At 36.8% G+C, this 21,406-nt stretch overlaps 1 protein-coding gene across 3 annotated transcripts in view; it reads left to right on the forward strand.

The window, feature by feature from the left end:
- Positions 1 to 2,275: 2,275 nt before the first annotated feature.
- Positions 2,276 to 21,406, forward strand: part of EXOC1 (exocyst complex component 1) — a 55,576-nt gene continuing 36,445 nt past the window's right edge. For all 3 annotated transcript variants that reach the window (XM_087434346.1, XM_004419077.3, XM_004419079.3), the window contains exons 1-5: positions 2,276 to 2,436; positions 7,316 to 7,449; positions 12,534 to 12,664; positions 15,361 to 15,520; positions 19,953 to 20,140. In XM_087434346.1, the coding sequence (XP_087290472.1) occupies positions 7,326 to 7,449; positions 12,534 to 12,664; positions 15,361 to 15,520; positions 19,953 to 20,140 (603 nt within the window). In that variant the 5' untranslated portion in view covers positions 2,276 to 2,436; positions 7,316 to 7,325. The remainder of the gene's footprint in view (positions 2,437 to 7,315; positions 7,450 to 12,533; positions 12,665 to 15,360; positions 15,521 to 19,952; positions 20,141 to 21,406) is intronic.

Raw genomic sequence — 21,406 nt, forward strand, 5'->3', positions numbered from 1 at the left:
TAATGAATACAAGTAAGGTCTTGGCTTCAGTGTAGCAGTAGGTACTGAAGCTTATTCCACTAACTCTCTTATATTAAGTCCTTGCAGAGATTGTGAGTGGCCATCATCTTGAAGGGGCCTCTGTAAAGGACTAGACTTAACAGGGCACAAGCAGATACGAATGGTACAAGGAGTGGACTGAAATGGACACCTTCCGTGTCTTTCTGTGTATTTTCTGTCACTACTTCAAATCCTTTCATCTTCTTATTCCAACCACTGCTGCAGCAACATGTTCTGAACAGAGGTTGATGAGTTTTGGGCAAGTACACCATGACAGCACCTCTCCTCTTACTTCCTGCCTCAGGACATCTGTGATGGGGGGGTCAGCTTGGCATTCACAATGCTGCAATTTGGAAGTGTGGAGTAGTCAATGCCCAGGGGCATTAACCTTTGATCAAAGGTGGACAGGAGCTGACAGAGGACAGAGCTTTCAGTGGACTGTTTTGAGACTCTTTCATGAAGTTTGGTCCCAAGGGATCAAGAAAACATTCAAACATGATGATGCCAACTCGATAACACAGCCTTATATTGCCTCTCCCTCTTCCTTGTGTTATTTCCCCTCCCCCTTCTCTCACCCTTGCTCCCTGGGATCAAAGCCCTAAATAAACTACTGCACATAACTCTTTGTTTCAGCCTCTACTTTTGGGGGAATCCACAAGGGGAGAGGAGAGAGGAGAATTTAATTTTTGGACACATAAGTTTGAGCTGCCCAACAGACATCCAAGTGGAAGTATTGAGGAGGCAGTGGATACACAAATCTGGAGTTCAGGGAAGAAGTCCAGGCTCCTGAAATGCAATTCACTTCTCAACTTTGAAGAGGACAGTAAATACACAGGTAAAAAGAAAGATATAGGACAAAATAGCACATGCAATTGTCATATAAAAAGTGTCCATAGTAAGTGTTCTGAGACTGAGTGGGAAGGACCTAAGGAGTCTTTGTAAAGATAGGATTAGATACAGATCCTGCTCTTAGAAGGGAAGTCATTCAATGAAACTGAAAAGCATTCCAAGTAGCATTGACTAGAGCATACTGATCTCAGTAGCAAACAAGTCCCTACTATTTCTGCTGATTTTTCCACCAAATTGTATCTTGACACACTGAAAGATACTTTGCACAGCTCATTTGTCCCTTTCTCAGTGAATCCATCCCTGACAAAGTGAGTTACTCCCTCTTTTGCATTCCCGTGGTACTTAGTCTCTTTTTTTCTACCTTTGTTGTTGGGTTTACCTCACTAGACTGTAATTTATCCATCTTCTATTTAATTCTGTCTCCCCAATGAGAGTGTGCCCCCTTCTGAGTGTATCTCAGCACCTAACACAGTGCCTGGCATAGAGGTGGCGCTGTCTGTCAAATAAATGAACGCATGCATGAATGGATCCCTGCAGAACCCTTGCAAAGGACTGCGTTGAGCAGGAGCAAAGAAATCGCTCCTTTGAATTCTCAGCACTTATCTGACCGGTACCTCTTGGTCACTTATGTTGTCTTATTTTATACATATTTGTATGTATATCTTGTTTAGCCCTACCATACTGTGAACATCTGCAGGGTAGGATTCCTGTCTGAATCACCTCTGCACCTCGATCAAAGTGCCTGGCATAAAAAAGGTGCCAAGAACATGGAATAAATGAATCACTTGCCTTGCAACCAGCAACACTGGCATCATCTGTGCTTCTCAAACTTAAATGTGCATAGGTGTCATCTTGTTAAGATGCAGATGCCGATTCAGTAGATCTGAAGTAAGCGGGAGAGGCTGCATTTTCTAAAGAAAAGCCAGATGATGCACAAACAGCTGGTCCGCGGACCACACTTTTGAATATCAGGGTCACTACATCAGTGGTTCTCGACGGTAGATGCATATTAGAATCTTCTCGGAAGATACTAAAAGTACTGATGTCTGGGTCCCATGCCCCAGACATTCTGATTTAACTCATTTTTTAAACTCTCCATGCAATAAGTAGCAAGGATCTAGAGTTAACAGAGCTTTTCACATGCAAAAAAGAAAATACTTCATCGGATCTCTTCTTATATGACTTGCTGAAAATATCTGAATAAATAACTCTTTTAGAGAAAGTAATACGCAGCACCAAATTCCCAGGTCCCTAGTCAGTCTCCGAGCGACAGAGGCCCCGCCCCTGCCTTCCTTGCCACGCCCCTCCGGCGGGAGCTTGCCCCGCCTTGCCACGCCCACCGCCGCCTCTCCTTCCTCCTCTACGGGGTCGACTTCCGGCGTGGAGGCTTGTCACGTGCCCGGATATGGGAAGTGGTGGCGGAACGGCCGCGTCCTGTCCACCGCTCAATTGAGGGGAGCATCTTTGTCGCGGTGGTTGCCCCAGCCGCATCCGGTCTCCGTCTGGGAGGACGCGCCTCGGCACAGCCGGGCTCGGTCCGGTCTTGCGGTAAGCCTTGGGCCGGGGCTGCGCAGTGGTCCCGGCGTTGGCGGACAGACGAGCGGACTGGCGGGCGCCAGAGTCTAAGGCGGCCCCTTAGTCCCACTGCTGGCTCGGCGCCCGGGGTCGGATACCGCTGGCTCCGCCGTCAGGCCCCCTTTCTCTTCCCTGCCTGTCTGGGTAAGGCGCAGAGTCCAGTCGGAGCATCCCCCAGCCCCTTGCTGTCCTGGGGTCTGGGAGGGCAATCTTTACACATCCCTTTCCGGTTCCGCCCAGAGGAACCAGATTTCATTTGTAAAAAAACCGACCCTGATCGGTTGCTCTTTGGCGTGGAGCAGGAGAGGAGGGCGTGACAGTGCCTTCCCCTTCATTGTCCAAATCAACATTTTCGTCTAAATCTCTTAAGTGCATTTCCCTGGTTCCGTGCACAGTTTTCTGGATGACAATGCTCCACGCGCATTGATGTCTCGATAGCATACAGGGCCCAACCCGCACGGACACTGACACTGACAAGTTATTTGTCACGCAGTGGAATGATCCAAATGAATTTAAAGAAACAAGAACCAACACAGTATTGTGGCTGACTGCCTTTGGAACGTGGTCAGACATGGTTCTTAAACCTGGAAAATAGTTTTAGAGGACCTCTAGTGATTTATTCACTGACTTATAAAAAGGTACTGTACAGGCTGGAGAATTAATCACTCGATCCGTGGAATGGAAATGCCATTGGAGGCATGGATCTTCCTGTCTTCGTGAATATGTCTGTCATGTTCACCCCTGTAACCTAGAATAGTGTCTGGTGCTTAGGAGGCATCAATATTTGCTGAGTGAATGAGAGTCACATAGTGCGTTTCATTATGCCTAACTCCTTTATGAGGTATGCCCCGTCCTTTCTTGTTTTACCACTTACCATACAGTCAGTGGTTGCTTTTGATCAAAGAGGGGCTGTGTGGTAGATGCTGGCTACTATTAGTCATTCATTTGACCAGTTTTTACTAGTCAGTTCAGGTTACCTCAAGAGGTATTTGTTGAGTACCTGCTAAAAAAGAACAAAACACTATACTAGAGCATCTCTTTCCCTCACTTCTCTTTCAGGAAAGTTCTTGAGATCCAGGAGCTTATGATCTCATGAACCAATTAGTGCTTGTTTAGTAAATACAATACGTGCTGTAGCAATTGAGAGGAGAGATCAATTTGGATTAAGATCTGTATTGAATCAACTTCATATAAACCAAGCCATGTAATTAGGATAGATGCTATTCCCTGCGTGGAAAAGCACCTAAGCAAAGGTTTAAAGACCGAATGAACAGAGGGCTTGGAGTGGAAGGTTTGTATTTGGGAAGATTAGGAAAATGTTGAGCAAGGGCATGTTGTCATGAGAGCTGTGTTTTAATGTTATTATTTGCTTTTGGGTTGTGGAAGCTTGCAAAGAGCTAACCAGATACAGTAGTGTTAAATAGATATAGTTGATGTGAACCTGGGTTAGTGTGTTGACAGTGGGATCAGAAAGGAAAGATAAATTATGTGTAGCTGAGGGGAAATCAACAATGTGGTAGCAAATTGCATGTTGACAATGGAGGAGGAGAATCACATATGACAGATTTTGAACCTGGACGTTTGCTTACAGATGTGCGAGTTGGGAAGGGGGAACCTTAGGGAAGCTATAATTGTCATGTTATTTGGTGCTGTCATTTTGGCTAATTTTTTAAATGCCTGTTATATCTTTGGCAAGTTCTAAGTATACAAAGATGAATAAGCCATAGTCCTTGCCTACAGAAGCTACTTTTAATGGGGGAGAGAATACAACTAGCTACAAAATATGGTTTGTAAGTGGTATGTTAGCAGAGCAGAGAGGAAATGTTAGAGAAGTAGAAAAGGAATTCTTTGTGTGTGTGTGTGACTGCTTCACAGAAGAGAGATGTTTTAGCAGGATCTTGCAGGATGAGTTGGAGTTTTCCCAGGAAGAAAAGAATTCCAGGAAAAAGAAATTGCATGAACAAAAGCCCAGAGATAGAAAAGTAAACTGGCCAGTATCCAGTGTGACTTGGGGGTAGGATGGAGTAGAGCTTTTAACAAAGTGTGTAAGCCCTAGGACATAGTAAGAGATTAGTAACATGGACATTTGGTAATAGGAAGAATGGAGGTTAAGATGGGTGAAAATGTAGAGAGATGGAAAAGAAAGCCATTGGGGAAAATTCTACTTCATGGCTTCTATATTCTCTGCAGGGTAGATGGTGAAGTCATTTGCAGCGAGGGAGGAAGCTGACACTAAAGTTGGGGTCTGAAGGAGAAAAATAAGGATTTGCAACAAGACTGATGGAGAGTAGGAAGAAAAATTATCAAAGGAAGTGGTAAAGAATTGCTGAGCACCATTGAAAGTCTAGCTTTGACTGGATTTAGATATTTGTAATGAATGCAATGAACGTGGATATGTGGCCTTCTTAAGTGGCATATGGTAGCCCAAGAGAAGTGGAGGAAAAAATACAGTTTATGGAGATTGATAAACAAGGTGAACTGGTCTACAAACAGTATAAGATAATTGAAGGGGAGAGTGGGGGTGTAGGGAAGTGAATACTGACTGTAGGCTAGGTTGGAAAAGAAATTAAGCTTGGAGAGGCCAGATAGACTAAGAAAACAGGAAGGAGGGGATGGTTAGAAGACCAGAGGCTGAGATGAGATAAAAGAGGGATGGAAGTGGGAAGATGTGATTTTTGTGAGAAAAGCAATTTTGTGAGTTGGAGCAGAGATAGAAGTTTCACAGATTGAGTAAAATATAGGAGATACGTAGTTTACAGAAGTGTCATTGTGTTATAAAGATTCATTCTAAGTCATTTATTTAAAACTCATAATTTCTTCATTTTCCCCATAGAAACAGTGTTAGAGGTAGAAGTTAATTTCCCAAGCAAGCTCATATGTATGAAGTACTACACATTTGCATTGGAAAATATTAATATATATACACACAAATATATACATATATTCAAAAGTAAAATTGAAAAGAGATTTTTAAAAATATTTAACTTAAGTTGATATTTGAAAAAAGATGTTGAATTAGATGAGAAAGAGGAGATAAGTGGAAACCTATTTTTTTATAACAGCTTTATTGGGATATAATTCATATACCATAAAATTCATTCTTTTCAAGTGTATAATTCAGTGGTTTTTAGTATATTCACAAGGTTATACAGCCGTCACTACTATCTAATTGAAGGACATTTTCATCACCCCAGAAAGAAACACCATATGCCTTAGTAGACACTACCCATTCCTCCTTGCCCCCAGCCCCTAGCAACCAGTAATCATTCTGTCTCTATGGATTTGTCTACTCTGGGCATTTCATATAAATGGAATCATAAAATATGTGGTCCTTTGTAACTGACTGCTTTCACTTCTTTCAGTTTCTTTACTTGAAAAATACTCTCAAGATCCATCAATGTTGTAACGTATGTCAGTTCTTCATTCCCTTTTTATGGCCAAATAATATTCCACTGTATAGCTATACTTCATTTTGTTGTATCACTTCATCGCTTATGAATATTTGAGTTTTTTCACTGCTGCTGTGAACATTCATGTACAAGTTTTTGTGTGGGTATGTGTTTTCCGTTCTCTTGAGTATATACCTAGGAGTGGAATTGCTGGGTCAGATGGTACTTCCATATTTAACTTTTTGAGAAACTGCCAAACTGTTTCCAAAGTGACTGCACCATTTTACAATCACCAATGCTTGTCTTTTTAATTTTAGCCAACCTAGTGGGTGTAAAGTGGTAGATGTCTCATTTTGATTTGCATTTCCGTAATGGTTTATGATGTTGAGCGTCTTTTCATGTGCTTATTGGCCATTTGTATATCTTCTTCGGAGGAATGTCCATGTCCTTTGCTCAGTTTTTAATTGGGTTGTCTTTTTATTTTGTCTTGAGTTGTAAGAGTTGTTTATATAGATAGGAAATTTATATATAAAGGTTGAGCATGGAAAGTATTACTTTTTTATTTTATAAAGAACTCTTTCAAATCAATAAGTTGAAGAGGCTAAAAGACCAACAGAAAATTTACAAAATGCATATTTGAATAATTCAACATAACTAGCATTCAAAAAATACAAACTTACAGAAGAGGACATTCTACCCGCGTATAAATAAACTCAAATAGGTGAAGGAATAGCTTAAAGATTTTGTGTGGAATTGGTGAAGGTGCAGGGAATAAGATACCCTTAAAGAATGCTGGTGGGATGGCACGTTGACACAGTATTTCTGGGAAGGACAGTTGGAAAATGCAAATCAAAAGCTTTGAAATTCAACAGTATTGTTTGACCTAGCATCTCCTTTCTTAGGAAATTATTGCAAAGAAAATATCAGACAACTCTACAGGGGTATAGATGCAGAATTTTGTGACTTATAGACAGTAGAAGAAAGTAGGCCTTTTTCAAGAGAGGATGTTACAGAGAAAATGCATTGGAGAAAAAATGTTGTCAACAAGTTAAGGAAACTTAATTGACTTCCTTAATTAAGGAAGCTTAATTACTGATAGATATTAATAAATTTTCTTCCAAACACTCAAAAACCACTGAATAAAAAGGAATAATTGTTATGATCACAAAAAAAAAGAAAGATTGAGCATGGATTTTTACTTTCTTTCTTAAATCTTTTTTTTGGGGGGATTATAATATTTGGTGAGCACTTCCAAAGACTTTGGAGTTTGACATACTGGTTCTCTAATTTCTTGTCCAAACATACAGCTTTTTATTTTCATGATGTAGGTGTATTAATGTATTAAATCATCCTTCCTGTGCTTATTAGCCATAAATAAGATCATTTTTAAATCATAAATGGAACAATGTAAGATAGAATGATTTTGAGAATGAGCTTAATATCTATACTCTGAATTTTTTCAGCTGAGTAAAGATGACAGCAATCAAGCATGCGTTACAGAGAGACATTTTTACACCAAATGACGAACGCCTGCTGAGTATTGTCAATGTCTGCAAAGCAGGGAAAAAGAAAAAGAACTGTTTTTTGTGTGCCACAGGTGGGTATTTAGTAAGAAAAAGTTTTTTTTGGCATTCTGTCATTTCCTAGGGAATATTTCCTCCTTGTTTTAAATATTCTCATTGTCTCTATAATTGGAAAAACTGTTGGGCCAACAAATTCATTTTTTTAAATTGTTTTTAATTAAATATTGAGTAGACACATATATATATGGTGTGAAGACAAACCCATACAGTGAACACCATATACCCACCACCCAGTAGAACAATACTTCCATTACCTTTGAAGTCTCCTGTGTGCCCTTCCCTGATTCCATTCCCTGCCCTCCCTCAATTAGAGATAACCAGCATCCTGAATTTTGGTTTACTATTTCCTTGCTTTTCTTTATCATTTTACCATATATGTTTATAATCTCAACTAATATATTGTTTAGTTTTGCATTTCTTTGAACTTTACATAAATTAAATCATAATACATGTGTTTGTGACTTTTTGCACTCAACATTATGTTCCTGTTCCTGAGTTTTATCTCTGTTCTTTCATATAGCTATAATTCTTTCATTTTCACTGCTATGTAGTATCCTACTCTATGAGAGTACCGCAGTTTACTCACCCATCCTACTAGTGATGAACATTAGGTTTGTTTCCAGTTTTGCTATTCAGACAGCACTTCTGTGAACGTGTTTGTCTCCTGGTGTACCCAGGCAAGAATTTTCTAGGGTAGATACCTAAATGTGGAATTGCTGGGTCATAGGCATGTGAATGCTCAACACAACTCTGTTACCAAATGATTTTCTAGAGTAATTGGACTAGTTTTCATTCCCACAAGCCATATGTGTTTTGAGTTCTCCACATTGTAGTCAAAACTTGGTTTTGACGGACTTGTAATTGTTTCTGATCTGGTGGGTGTGAAATAGTATCTCACTGTGGTTTCAAATTTAATTTTTCTAATTAATAATGAAATGGAGCATCTTTTTATGAATTTATTGGCCATTTAGTTTTCTTGTCTAAGAAAGGTGCTTATCGAAGCCTTTTGCTCATTTTTCTATTGTGTTGGTTGTCCTTTTACTGATTTGTACAAGTTCTTTATATAATCTGGAGACTAATCCTGTGTTGGTTAGATGCATCCTCGTTTGTGGCTTGTGTAGTCACCTTTTATGATGTCTTTTAATGCAATTTATAATTTTAATGAAATCAAATTAATTAGTCTGATCCTTTATGGCTTCCCCTTTTTTGTCTTATTTAAGATATCCTTCCCTACCCTGGAGTAATTAAAGTATTCTCCTTTATTATCTTCTAAAAGTTTTATAATTTTGCCTTTCACATTTTAGTCTTTAATTTACCTGTGTAGTAATGAATGTGAGTGTGTGTGTTTTGGGGTTCTCTCTTATATCTGTTTTTTATCCTGTCTTGTTTAGGTTCTTTATTCTTTCACCTAAATTTTAGAATCAACTTGTCAAGTTCCAGATTTTCTTGGGCTTTTGATTGGAATTGTTTTGAATCTGTAGTTCAATTTGGAGAGAACTTACATTTTCATAATATTGAGACATCTTGTCCATGGACATGGTGCAGTTCTCCATTTCTCTAGGTCTTCTCTACTGCCTTTCAATAAGTTTTATAGTTTTAAAGGCTTTGAATAAGTTGTATAGTTTTAAAGATTTTGCACATATGTTGTATTTATTCCTAGGTATTTATTTATTCCTAGATTTTTTGATACTATCATAAATAATAACTTTTATTAGCATTAATATATTTTAAAGACTTTTTTTAGAGCAGTTTTAGGTTTACAACAAAATTGAGAAGGCGGTACAGAGATTTCCCACATATATACCCCACATATGTGTAGCCTCCCCCTTTATCAACACTCCTCCAGACAATGGTACATTTGTTACCCAAGAATGAACTTACATTGACACATCATAATCACCCAAAGTCCATAGTTTACTTGAGGGCTCACTCTTGGTGTTATACATTCTGTGAGTTTACACAAATGTGTAATGACATATAGCACTTCTGTGAATGTGTTTGTCTCCTGGTATACACAGGCAAGAATTTTCTAGGGTAGATACCTAAATGTGGAATTGCATATGTATATGCAATGTGTAATATCATACAGAGTGTTTTCACTGCCCGAAAGATCGTCTGTGTTCTGCCTATTCATCTCTTCCTCCCTGCCCCCAACCCTTGGCAATCACTGATCTTTTTACTGTCTCCATAGTTTGCCTTTTCCAGGATGTCATAGAGTTGGAATCATACAGTATGTAGCCTTCTCAGATTGGCCTCTTTCACTTAGTAATGTGCATTTAAGTTTCTTCCGTGTCTTTTCATGGCTTGATACCTCATTGCTTTTTAGCATTGAATAATATTACATTGTCTGGATGTACCACAGTTTATTTATCCATTCACCTACTGAAGGACACCTTGATTGTCAATTTGACAATTATGAATAAAGCTGCTATAAACACCCATGTGCAGATTTTTGCATGGACATAAGTTTTCAACTCTTTTGGGTAAATACCAAGGAGCACAATTGCTGGATCATATGGTAAGAGTATGTTTAGTTTCGTAAGAAACTGCCAATCTATCGTCCAAAGTGGTGGCACCAGTTTGCATTCCCACTAGCAGTGTATGAGTTCCTGTTACTGCCCATCCTCACCAGCATTTGGTGTTGTCGGTGTTCTAGAATTTGGCCATTCTAATAGGTGTGTAGTGGTATCTCATTGTTGTTTTAATTTGCATTTCCTTGATGACATACGATGTTGAGCATCCCTTCATATGCTTATTTTCTATCTATATATCTTCTTTAGTGAGATGTCTGTTGATGTTTATGGCCCATTTTTTAATCAGGTTTTTTGTTTTCTTATTGTTGAGTCTAAGTTCTTTGTATATTTTGGATAACAAAATTTTATCAGATGTGCCTTTGGCAAATATGTTCTCCACGTCTGTGGCTTGTCTTCTGATTCTCTTCATATTGCCTTTTACAGAGCGGAAGCTTTTAATTTTAACAAACATTAATACATTTTTTAAATAGTTTATTGTTAGAATCTAGTGGTACAGCTGGTTTTTTATGTGGATGTCTATATCTATCCATCTTGTTAAACTTTCTTATTCTAATAATTTGTGGACTCTTTGTAAGTAGTGATATTGTCTTCCTTTCTTTGTAGTCTTTATATATTTTTTATCTATTTTTGTTGCTTTAGTCTGCTAATTAGGACCATCAATACAGTCTTGATCTCAGAGAAAATGGCTTCACCTCTTAGTGTGATATTTGCTGTAGTTTTTTTGTAGCTATACTTTACAATGCTAATGAAGTTCTCTTCTATTCCTGGCTTCTTACACTTTTTTTACTTTCTTTTTTTTTATTGTGACTGGATGTTGAATTTTATCAAATGCTTTCAAATCAGTGAGATTATCATATAGTATTTGTTAGTTTGGTGAATTATTGTACTTGGTTTTTCAAATGGTAAATCAACTTCTTGGAATAACCTAACTCAATCATGATGTACCATATGCCGTCGATTAAAGCATGTATTATTATTTTATGTACCACTAAAAAGAATGGCATGATATTGCATTGATTGTTAAGACTTATCCTGATTTCAGAGATTTTTGAATATGAAAGAAAATGTACATCTCAGAATTGATGAAATGAAGTATTATCTTTTGCGTACACCCTAGGATTAAGTTTAAGATTTTTTTATCCATATTCATTAGTTACATGGTCCTGTAATTTTCTTTTTCGCACTATCTTTGACTGCCCTTATAACCAAAATTATAAAGTAAGTTGGGGAGCGTTCCCTTGTTTTCTCTACACTGGAATAGTTATGTATGTTTGGAATTATTCATTCACTGGAAAACTTGGCAAAAGATACCAGTAAAACTGGGGGCCGGGCCCAGTGGCATAGCAGATAAGTTCAAGCACTCTGCTTTGGCGGCACAGGGTTCACAGGTTTGGATCCCGGGTGCGGACCAACACACCGCTTATCAAGCTGTGCTGTGATGGTGTCCCATATAAAGTAGAGGAAGATGGGCACTGATGTTAGCCCAGAGCCAATCTTCCTTAACAAAAAAGAGGAGGATTGGCAACAGATGTTAGTTCAGGACTAATCTTCCTCAAAAAAAAAGATACCAGTAAAACTGTATTGAACTAGTTTTTTGGGGGGAGATTTTTATTTACTGATACAATTTCTTTAATGGTTATAGAACTTTCCATATTTTCTATTTTTGAGTCAGTTTTGGTAAGTTACATTTTTTAGAGATTCAACCACTTCATTTAAGTTTTCAAATGTATTGGTATTCACTCCAATCCACCCTCTATTCTGCTGCCAGAGTAATTTTTAGAAACTGGAAGTTAGAGTATGTCATTTCCCTAATTAAAACCCTGTAATTTTAGATAAAAGCCCTTTATGATCTGAACTTCCATCTTTTTTAGTAATTTCATTTCCATTCACTTTATTACACGTACAATCCATATTGAACTGCTTATTGCTATTCTCTGAAATGGTATTATACTCTTTCATGCCCCTTTGTTTTTACATATGTCAGTCATGCTTTAGAGCTCTTTATCTACCTCATACTATTCCTTTAAAACTGGTCTGAAGCTTTACTTCCCAGGGAATCTGCCTCTGACCCTCTGGTGTGATTTAGATGCCCCCTTTAGTATTCTGTGCATTCCTCAGTCATAGCATGTGTTATGAAATACTACTCCTGGGCCGGCCCCGTGGCTTAGCGGTTAGGTGCACGCGCTCCGCTACTGGCGGCCCTTGTTCGGATTCCGGGCGCGCACTGACACACCGCTTCTCCAGCCACGCTGAGGCCGAGTCCCACATGCAGCAACTAGAAGGATGTGCAACTATGACATACAACTATCTACTGGGGCTTTGGGGGAAAAAAAGGAGGAGGATTGGCAATGGATGTTAGCTCAGAGCAGGTCTTCCTCAGCAAAAAGAGGAGGATTAGCACGGATGTTAGCTCAGGGCTGATCTCCCTCACAAAAAAAAAAAAAAAAAGACATACTACTCCTGTTTTAGTATCATGTACAGGTACCTGACAGCTGTATTTGCGATGAATGAAGAATGAGTGAGTGAGTAATATTTCTAATGAAAGTATGTGTTTTACTCAACAGTGACAACTGAACGCCCTGTGCAAGTGAAGGTCGTCAAAGTCAAGAAATCTGATAAAGGAGATTTCTACAAAAGGCAGATTGCTTGGACCCTTCGAGACCTTGCTGTGGTAGATGCCAAGGATGCTATTAAAGTAAGTTTTTCTTAGTTCTTTGACCTGTGTTCAGAAACTGTCTTTCATTTTATAACAGTGTTATGTCTTCTAAGATGATCTAAACTTGCTGTTTTGTGACCCACTAGTTCACCAACTAACCAAGAATTAGTCTAAAGTATATTACGAAACCTTTCATTCTCCCACTCCGCAATCTCAGGCTACTAAAAATAAGTACGTATATATGTTTGTTTCATTGTTTTTGCTTTTTTTGAAATACAATTATGTTCATGCACAAGCTACGTAAACTAGAGCAAAATAACCTTGACTCTATAATTTCTGTATTTAGGTTATGTGTGCTTAGTATAAAATCCATAGATTAGTACAGATTTTAAAGTGGTGTTGTGTGAGTGGTTTTTAAAAAATCTTTATTGTTTTGGTAAGACCTAGTTCAAAATCATTATAATATAACCAAAGTGAGTCCTTAGTTAGTCCTCATCAATTAATGTAGAATCCGCAAGCTGACCTTTTGAGGCCGTGGTTTGATGTTTGTGGTTCAAGTAAAGGAAGTGGTAGTGAGTTACATACCTTATTTTAAGGAATTTCAAGACTAAGATTAAAGAATGTAAATATTACACCTTTCACTTAAGCCACTCAAACTCCAAGAAAGTTGAGTAATGTGATAATCATGTTGAAGGACCACCTTTTTTTCCTGGCAATTCAAGGCTTTTCACAGCAATACCCTTTTTTCAAAGTAATCAAGTAGAGCTCCTCTGGTTAAATTAGATGCTTCCTCCTCCTCATCCTCTCTAGCCCTGCCCCTGGTCTTCGTCTGCAGCCCAGAGGCCCCTTCAGAGCTCTGGGGAATGCTCTGCCCCACATCCACTTGTACTGTTGATGGGGCTGGTAGCAAGGCTTACATTAATGTAATTGCACTGCTCTTTGAGTTAGCTCTGCAAGTCTCATACATTTGTTTACAAGGCACAAAGAAGTAAAAACTACATTTGTAGAGCAATCTGATAAAATAAAACTCTGGTTTTACCCTTACCCTGGCACAAACCTCTGAGAAACTAAAAGCTGAGCAAAATGACAGGCAATTGAGTCAGGTGCAAAATATTTTTTAAATGAAGAAAAACAACTTTAGGAGAGCCCTGCATATCTGTAGAATTCAGATTTTTTCCAAATGTAGAGCATGCCTTTTCTTTAAGTATTTTAGGCAAACTGGGCCTTTGCTTTATCCCTAAGGAGCACCCGAAACACTTTAATAAATTATTTAATAAATTATTTCTGTTACCATGGGGAAAGATCAAGAGTAGAGACTTTTTTGCTGGGTTTCTGTTTAAGAGAAAATACTTCGAGGGCTTTTTAGAAATGCATCTTTATTAAAAAGCCTTTTTCCCTTCAATAGTTTTGCACTTCATAACCCCATTGACTTGCGTAATTCGCTTACATTGCTGAATGCTTATTTGAATGCGTTCTCACAGCTGAGGCCTCGTTGCTGACTCGCTTAATGGATTTTTTTTTCATTTTGTGTAGGCACCTTGGTGTGTGTACACTATATATGGATATAAAACATAAAATTTTTATACATAGCCTAACGTTAGCCGTTTGGTATCACACGTTGATTTGTGAGTGTTGCCACTGGAGCACTCGGCTGCTTTTATGGCATTATGGGAAACAGTCCCAGGGAAGAGATCATTTCCCATCAAGCTTCATATGAGTTGCCAAGATTCTTGGATTTTTTAATAAGTAATAAAGCAATTACCTTTTCATTGTAAACGTAGATTTTTAATCTTTTGATACTTCAATTCTTATTGCTTATTGAGCTATAAAATTAAACTAATTGGTAGTTCCATGCTGCTGTAATATGATTGTACCACAGGTCAAGTCCTGATCCCTAAATTATCCCAAGTCCTCACAGTAAAAGTCTGATATAACTTCCCTTGCCTTTAACATCTTCATTTACATTTTGTTTTCCCTGAATAACACTTTAAATTAATTGACTACATTATTAGCCTTCTGTAGAACATTAAGAACATTGGAGCCTGTTTTTTAATTCCTTGGATGTGAAGAAAAGTATACATCTGTATGTTTTCACTTTTTATGTAGTAGTCAAGTAGTTCTACATCCAAGGGAGAAATATTAGCCTGGCGTGAAATTATTGCTGTAATATGGCTTTAGAGACCTGTAGAGAGGATGGGGAAATTTGCTCATGTCAGTTGAGCTTCTTTTTCATGTGAAAGAACTTTAAGACCTACAAGCATTTTTGACTTTGGAGACACCTTTAATCATTCTGTATTTTCAGAATTGAAAGCAGTTAGGAGTCCCTGCTTTTCACCTCATTTGTTCTTGAAAACCACACCAGGATGTAGACTGTATTTTTTCTCATACTTTATAATTGGAAGAAAAGGTATAACTCAAAACCCCCTAGGCAATTTAAAAAGAAAAATTAGATCCACATCAAAGCTAGAGACCACTGTCATCTTACAGGCTAGGAAGCTGAGACACAAAGCCATTAAGTAGACTTCCCATACCTCCACTCCTAGACTTAAGGGGTGTAGGAAGGAAATTACCAAAACACTACTACTATGTTGTTTTTTATTCAGTTTCTTTTGAGAGGTAAAGTTTTTGCTATAAATTGAATTCTCTGAACCATTCTCTGCAAGTTACTTAGCAGATTTTTAATGGTGAAAAGGTATATGATCAAAAATAATATCTTTTGTATATTTTTATTTCAGGAAAATCCTGAATTTGATTTACATTTTGAAAAAATATATAAATGGGTTGCCAGCAGCACTGCTGAAAAGAATGCATTTATTTCATGCATTTGGAAATTGAATCAGCGATATCTCCGGAAGAAAATTGACTTTGTCAATGTTAGCTCACAGCTTTTGGAAGGTAAAGTTAAATAAAAATGTATATGTAAAATCAAGTGTATCTATAAGTGAATATATAATTTGACATTATTCAAAGTAGTTAGAATACCAAATTACCTTATATTGTAAAGGAATTTAAAAATAATTTTTCTTATTGCAGAAGTGATGCTTGTTCGTTGTAGAAAATTGATACGTTAAATTAAATAAAAATCACGTATAAACTTAATCCTCAGAAATAACTACTGTTAACATTTTATTAGCCATTCTTCTAGTCTTTTTTCTATGCATATTTAAATACTTTTTTTAAATAAATAAATTTACATTCTGTTTCCTAATGTACTTTTTCATATAATGTATCATGAATATTTTCCATATTATTAAGTACTTAGCCCAACATTATTTTTAATGGCACCATTGTATTCCATTGTGTGGATATACTATAATTTATTTAACTAATCATTTATTGTTAATTTTCCAGTCTTTGCTTATTTTAAACAACTCTGAGATGACTATCCTTGTAGCTATATTTTTGTGCCGAGTGTAGGTATAGTGGTTAAGAACACAACTCAGGAGTCAGACTGCCTGGGTTTAGATCCTGGCTTTGTCACTTACTAGCTATGTGACCTTGGGTTATTTCTATGTTTCAGTTTTCCTTATCTCAGAAATAGAGATAATAGTATCCACCCTGTAGGACTGTTGTGAGGATTAAATTACTTAATATATGAACATGATGAGAACAATGCCAGATATATAGTAAATATTCAATAAATATTAGCTATTATATTATCAGGATAAAGTCCTTAGACATGAAATTAAATAGGATGTTTTTGATCAGTGTGTCTTCAGGAATGTTACCATGGATTATTTTGGGTTATAAGACAAAAAGTCTACTGTTATTTATTAAAAACATACGATAAGGTTTTATTCTTTTAAAATTTCTTTCATAAAGACAAACATTTTAAGAAAATGGTTCCGTATGCCTTGCGGATACAATTTGTGTTGTATTCTTTATTTCAAAGAAAGCAGTTGAAAAAACAGCTAGTATGCGGGTGAGCAGAGTTGTTGCTCCTCTTTGTTAAGAAAAAAACGTAGATTTGTCTTGAATTACATATTAGAAAGAAAACTTAGATTTCTCCTAAGTTGTATATTAGCATTTAAAAATAGAAACTTCTATTCCATCAGGTTGAAACATCTGAAATTGGCAACATTCAACCATTTTGACTTATAAAAACGTCAGCAGTTTCGGATGCTTCAAATTATTCATTTACTTAGTCACCTGCCTCTGTCTTTTCTCTATTTTATTTTACTTATTCATTTTCTGTTTGGCTGTGGCTCTTTCCTTAAATGTAGTATTATTTCTCAGCACTTGTTAATTAGTGAGCCTGTGACTGGTTTCAGCTTTGCTGCTGGGAACTGGCAGAGGCAAGTAGCATCTGTCAGGCCCCGTGCTCCTCTCAGCAGTGAGCCTGGCCTTGCGTAGGAGCCCTCAGGGTTGCCATCTCACCACCATTAGACCCCAGCATCTTGGCGATTGAGCATGTTGAGGCATTGAATGACCTTTAATAAACTGATGGTAATTTTTCATGCCTTGAATAGTAGTTTAATTTGTTTTGAGTGGCTTTTATTTTTTTACCATTTCAGAGATGAACATTCTGATGAGTGAATGCTGTTCTGTTTTCAAGTATTATATACATCCAGATTTTATTTGTTGCCTCAGATGTATTTTAAATGAATATATTTCATGAAGTCAACAATATGGGAAAATACGTACCCTACCTGGATCTACCTCATTGAGAAATATTACCAAAATCAGTGAGAGGCATATTGCTGTTTTTTAGAGTGAAGTGTCTAGCTTTTAAAAAAAAAAGTCATTTAGTTTTTCAGGACCTAAAACAAAAGTGTAGACATTTTCATGTTTATAAACATTAACCCTAATTGAGATTGATTTTAAGAATACTGAGAAGATCCTTAAGAATCTCATTTTATAAATCGCTTTCTATAAATCAATAACTGTTACTTTGGTTTAGTGGAATTCAGAGAATAGCTTTATTAATGTCTACAAACTTATTTTAATGTTTTAATGGACTTTGAAATCATAGCCATTAATTCCCATTAAAAAAAAAAATGTCTCTAAATTTGGGTGATGTTAGAAAACAAATAAGAAATTGTCATCATCTACTTTTAAGAGATAAATAATCATCCAAGTAAGTAAGACTGTTCATTGTGAGTGCTAGCCATGGCAACTTTAGTAGTTTTTATTGGTGACAGTTGAATGCTCGTGCTAATAATTGGGGCTTCTCAGCAGAAGATTTTTAAGGTTCTTAACAGAGGACTTTGTTAGCAGTTGAAGTAGAGTGAAGTTTTTGGCCTTTTCTTTTTCATTCTTGTAACCAGATTAAAAACAATCTTTGACTTGAATCCTTAAAAGTCAGCTTAAAAGTCTCGTGTGTTTTTTAAAATTGTTTCAATCTCGTCCTTTCTAACAGTGTTTTATGACTAATCCATCGTGAGGGAGTGTCTGGGTAAAGCTTTTGGGCCTTGAGTGAAAATAACTAGACTAAATGCATGAGTCACAACTGACCTAAAAATAATCCCCAGGAAGTGATCTGTTTCCCAGTTTTCTCCTCCAAGGACTAGTCAGTGCTGTTTCTTAAAAGACGAAGAGAAAACAAAAAGATGGATTTATTTTTAGTCACTGTCAGAAAAAGAATAAGAAAAATGAACTCTGGAAACTGAGCCTCCATGGATCTTTCCACTTTGTAGTTGATTTTGACATTGTCTTTTAAACCTTAATGTAGCATGAAGTTCAAATGAAATATGGGTAGTATTTAAAAATTTTAAACCTGTTTACTTTTCTACCCAGCTAATATTCTTTGCTTACTTTCCTCTGCTTTTTTCATACCTTTTTACTCTCCAGAACTGCCTAAAGTTACAGAAGGTGCGTAACACCTTTTATTCTATTCCATATATTTTTATTACTTGCCATTGTTATGTACTGTTGGTTGCATATTTTATGAAATTGTGTATAGGGATAAGTTTATTACTACACAATCCGTATAGTAATAAAGTTAATAATAGTCTTCATTATTGACTTCCAAAGGACTGTTTCATGGGAGAGAAAATACTTCTGAAGCAGTTATGATCATTTAGAATATTTGTTTATTTTAAATATCTGCTTGTGTAAGGAGCTATACAGAATGATTTGGGCAGTCCCTGCCCCCTAGTGGCTAATAAGCTGTCACACATGACAGTTGAACATTTCCACAATGAACTAAAATGGACTCATTCAAAGGATAAGGAGCTAGGTGATTCTTCTCTAAAGAACTTACATGTGTATGTTGTAATCTGTAATTACCTGTACCAAAAGTTTTAGTCCCCTCATTTTTTTTCTGGGACTTTTTCTAAATCTGCCTAATCATGCTTAAGAGTAAATCATTTGTTACTTTGAAGTAGCTGTTTTTTTCCTAGGACAAATTAACATATGTCAGGTCATGCTGAAGGTAAATATTCATTTTCATACACAATAATGAATATTTAAAGCATCCAGAGTTGGTGATTTAAATCGTGTCCCATTAAGTTTATGAAAATCAGTAACTTTATTTAGAGGTTTATTTAAGGAGTAAAAATTTTTTTTACCCTCCTAACCTCAAGCTTTATATAAAATCCCACATGCTAAGTGTATTCTCTCGAAAAGTTGAACTGAAACATTTATCCAGAAAGCACCTCATATTTGACCTCTTGGTCTTTTGTTATGAAGCATGAAGACCATTGAAATATTTGGAATTTCAAACAGCCATTTTGTTGTTGCTCTTCTTACTGTAGGGTTACTGAGAAAGCTTTTATGGCTGATCTTTAGAAATTTTTATCAATGCATGTGAAATTGTTTTAAACAAACAGAAAATTCAGTTAATATTTTCAGTGCCCAAAATAGATTGTGAATTATAGATGCATTTTTCATTTCAATTAAAAGTTATTTGGAAAAAAAAATAGCAAAGACAAAAAGAACAGAAGTAACAGAAGAAAAATGTTACCTGGGGAAGAAAAGGAAAGCAAATTGTTTTTCTGTGTCCTGAATTCATAATCATTGTTTTGTTAGAGCAACAACCACCTCAGGTAGGAAAAAAAGGTTAGGCTTGTTTCTACGTGTCTTGTTTCTGTTTTTGTATTTGTTTTTTAGTTTAGTTATGTTTTGGGAAATTGTGTAAAGCCTGTTTTAACACTTACAAGTCAGTGAATTAGGTTGCATGCTTTTTATGTGTTATAATAAACATTATATTAACATATGCAATTCTTTATAAAAATAGAGGTTTTTTTTCATACATTTTGAATCATTCTTTCCTATTTTTCAGCCACTAAATGTGACCTGTGCTTATAACTGACCTTGCCTGTAAGTACCATGTTATTGTCCTTCCTACTTTTTTACTACTTTATTTTTAATTTTTACCCTCTTTAAGAATCTGTTCCAAGTGGAGAAAATCAGAGTGTGACAGGAGGTGATGAAGAAGTGGTAGATGAATACCAAGAGTTAAATGCACGAGAAGAGCAAGATATTGAAATAATGATGGAAGGCTGTGAATATGCTATCTCTAACGCTGAGGCCTTTGCAGAAAGGTTGTCCAGAGAGCTGCAGGTGCTAGATGGGGTAAGACTCTCTTGTAATCTATGAATGAGTGATATGTAGTAGATTGAGAAGACTGTAATGTTCAAATTTTACTGATTCAGCACTTCAGCCTTTATAGTGTGATTATTGCTGTATGTCTGTATACGCACGTTGCCAGATACCAACTCAGTCTTTCACTGTTCTTGTTCAAAAGACAGAACCATTCCCATTAGTCAGACCAATGAAGGCAGAGGTTCTGGATTTTGGGAGGTTCTTGATATGAAGTGATGGAAATAAAAATAGCCAACCAGAAACCGACTTGGGGGTTGTTTCCCCCCAGCCTCTGAAACACCTCAGAATAATTCAATGCAAAAGAATAGCATTTTTGTGGTTTGAAAAAAAATAGGTATGAATTCGAAATAAAGAAATTGGGTTGAAATAAGTGAGTCATTTGCCCAAAGGGAGTAGACTAAGTGTGGTAAAAACAGGAGAGCCAGGGGAAAAGATGTTTTACTCCTCTGCTAAAATGTTTTGAAATAGATCTTTTTAATTTGTATGCACAGTTTCTGAGTCTGTAATCTAAATGCACATCTTTAAAAAGTAAAGAATTAAAAGAAATAACTAAAAGTAACCCCACTTATATGAGAAAACTCTAACACAAGGATATTTGGGGTTTTTTGTTTTGTTTAGACAACATAAACATTTAAGAAAAACTCTCAGAGAATAAGGAATATTTTAAAGACTTAAAGAGTTTTGGGGGCCGGCCCCGTGGCTTAGCGGTTAAGTGCGCTTGCTCCGCTACTGGCAGCCCGGGTTCGGAACCCGGCTGCACACTGACGCACCGCTTCTCCGGCCACGCTGAGGCCACGTCCCACATACAGCAACTAGAAGGATGTGCAGCTATGACATACAACTATCTACTGGGGCTTTGGGGGAAAAAAATAAATAAATAAATAACTTTAAAAAAAAAAGAATTTTGGTGTTTTGTACATGACAATTATAGAAGTTATGAGATTGAACTCAGGCCCAGGGATTACATGAATAGTCCGAGCTTACAAGTTTAGAAAACTTACTGGAAGCAAAGCTTAGAAGAGACTTCAAGATGTTAAAGTGAAAATTGTCCTGGACAAGTTCAAGCCCCAGGTCTGCTACTTAAGAGATGTATTCAGTGGATCTGAGCCCTGCTGACTCTTACAGTTGGGCTGCACATACAGTTGTGTTATTATGAATAGTATATAAAATAATACGTGTGAAATGACAGTGTCAACTGTACAATGATATTCTTTTCATTCTTTGTCCAAGTTTTTT

This window comes from Ceratotherium simum, chromosome 8 (genome assembly GCF_057802395.1).
Source record: "Ceratotherium simum simum isolate JZ-2026a chromosome 8, ASM5780239v1, whole genome shotgun sequence".
In the NCBI taxonomy this organism is placed as follows: domain Eukaryota; kingdom Metazoa; phylum Chordata; class Mammalia; order Perissodactyla; family Rhinocerotidae; genus Ceratotherium; species Ceratotherium simum.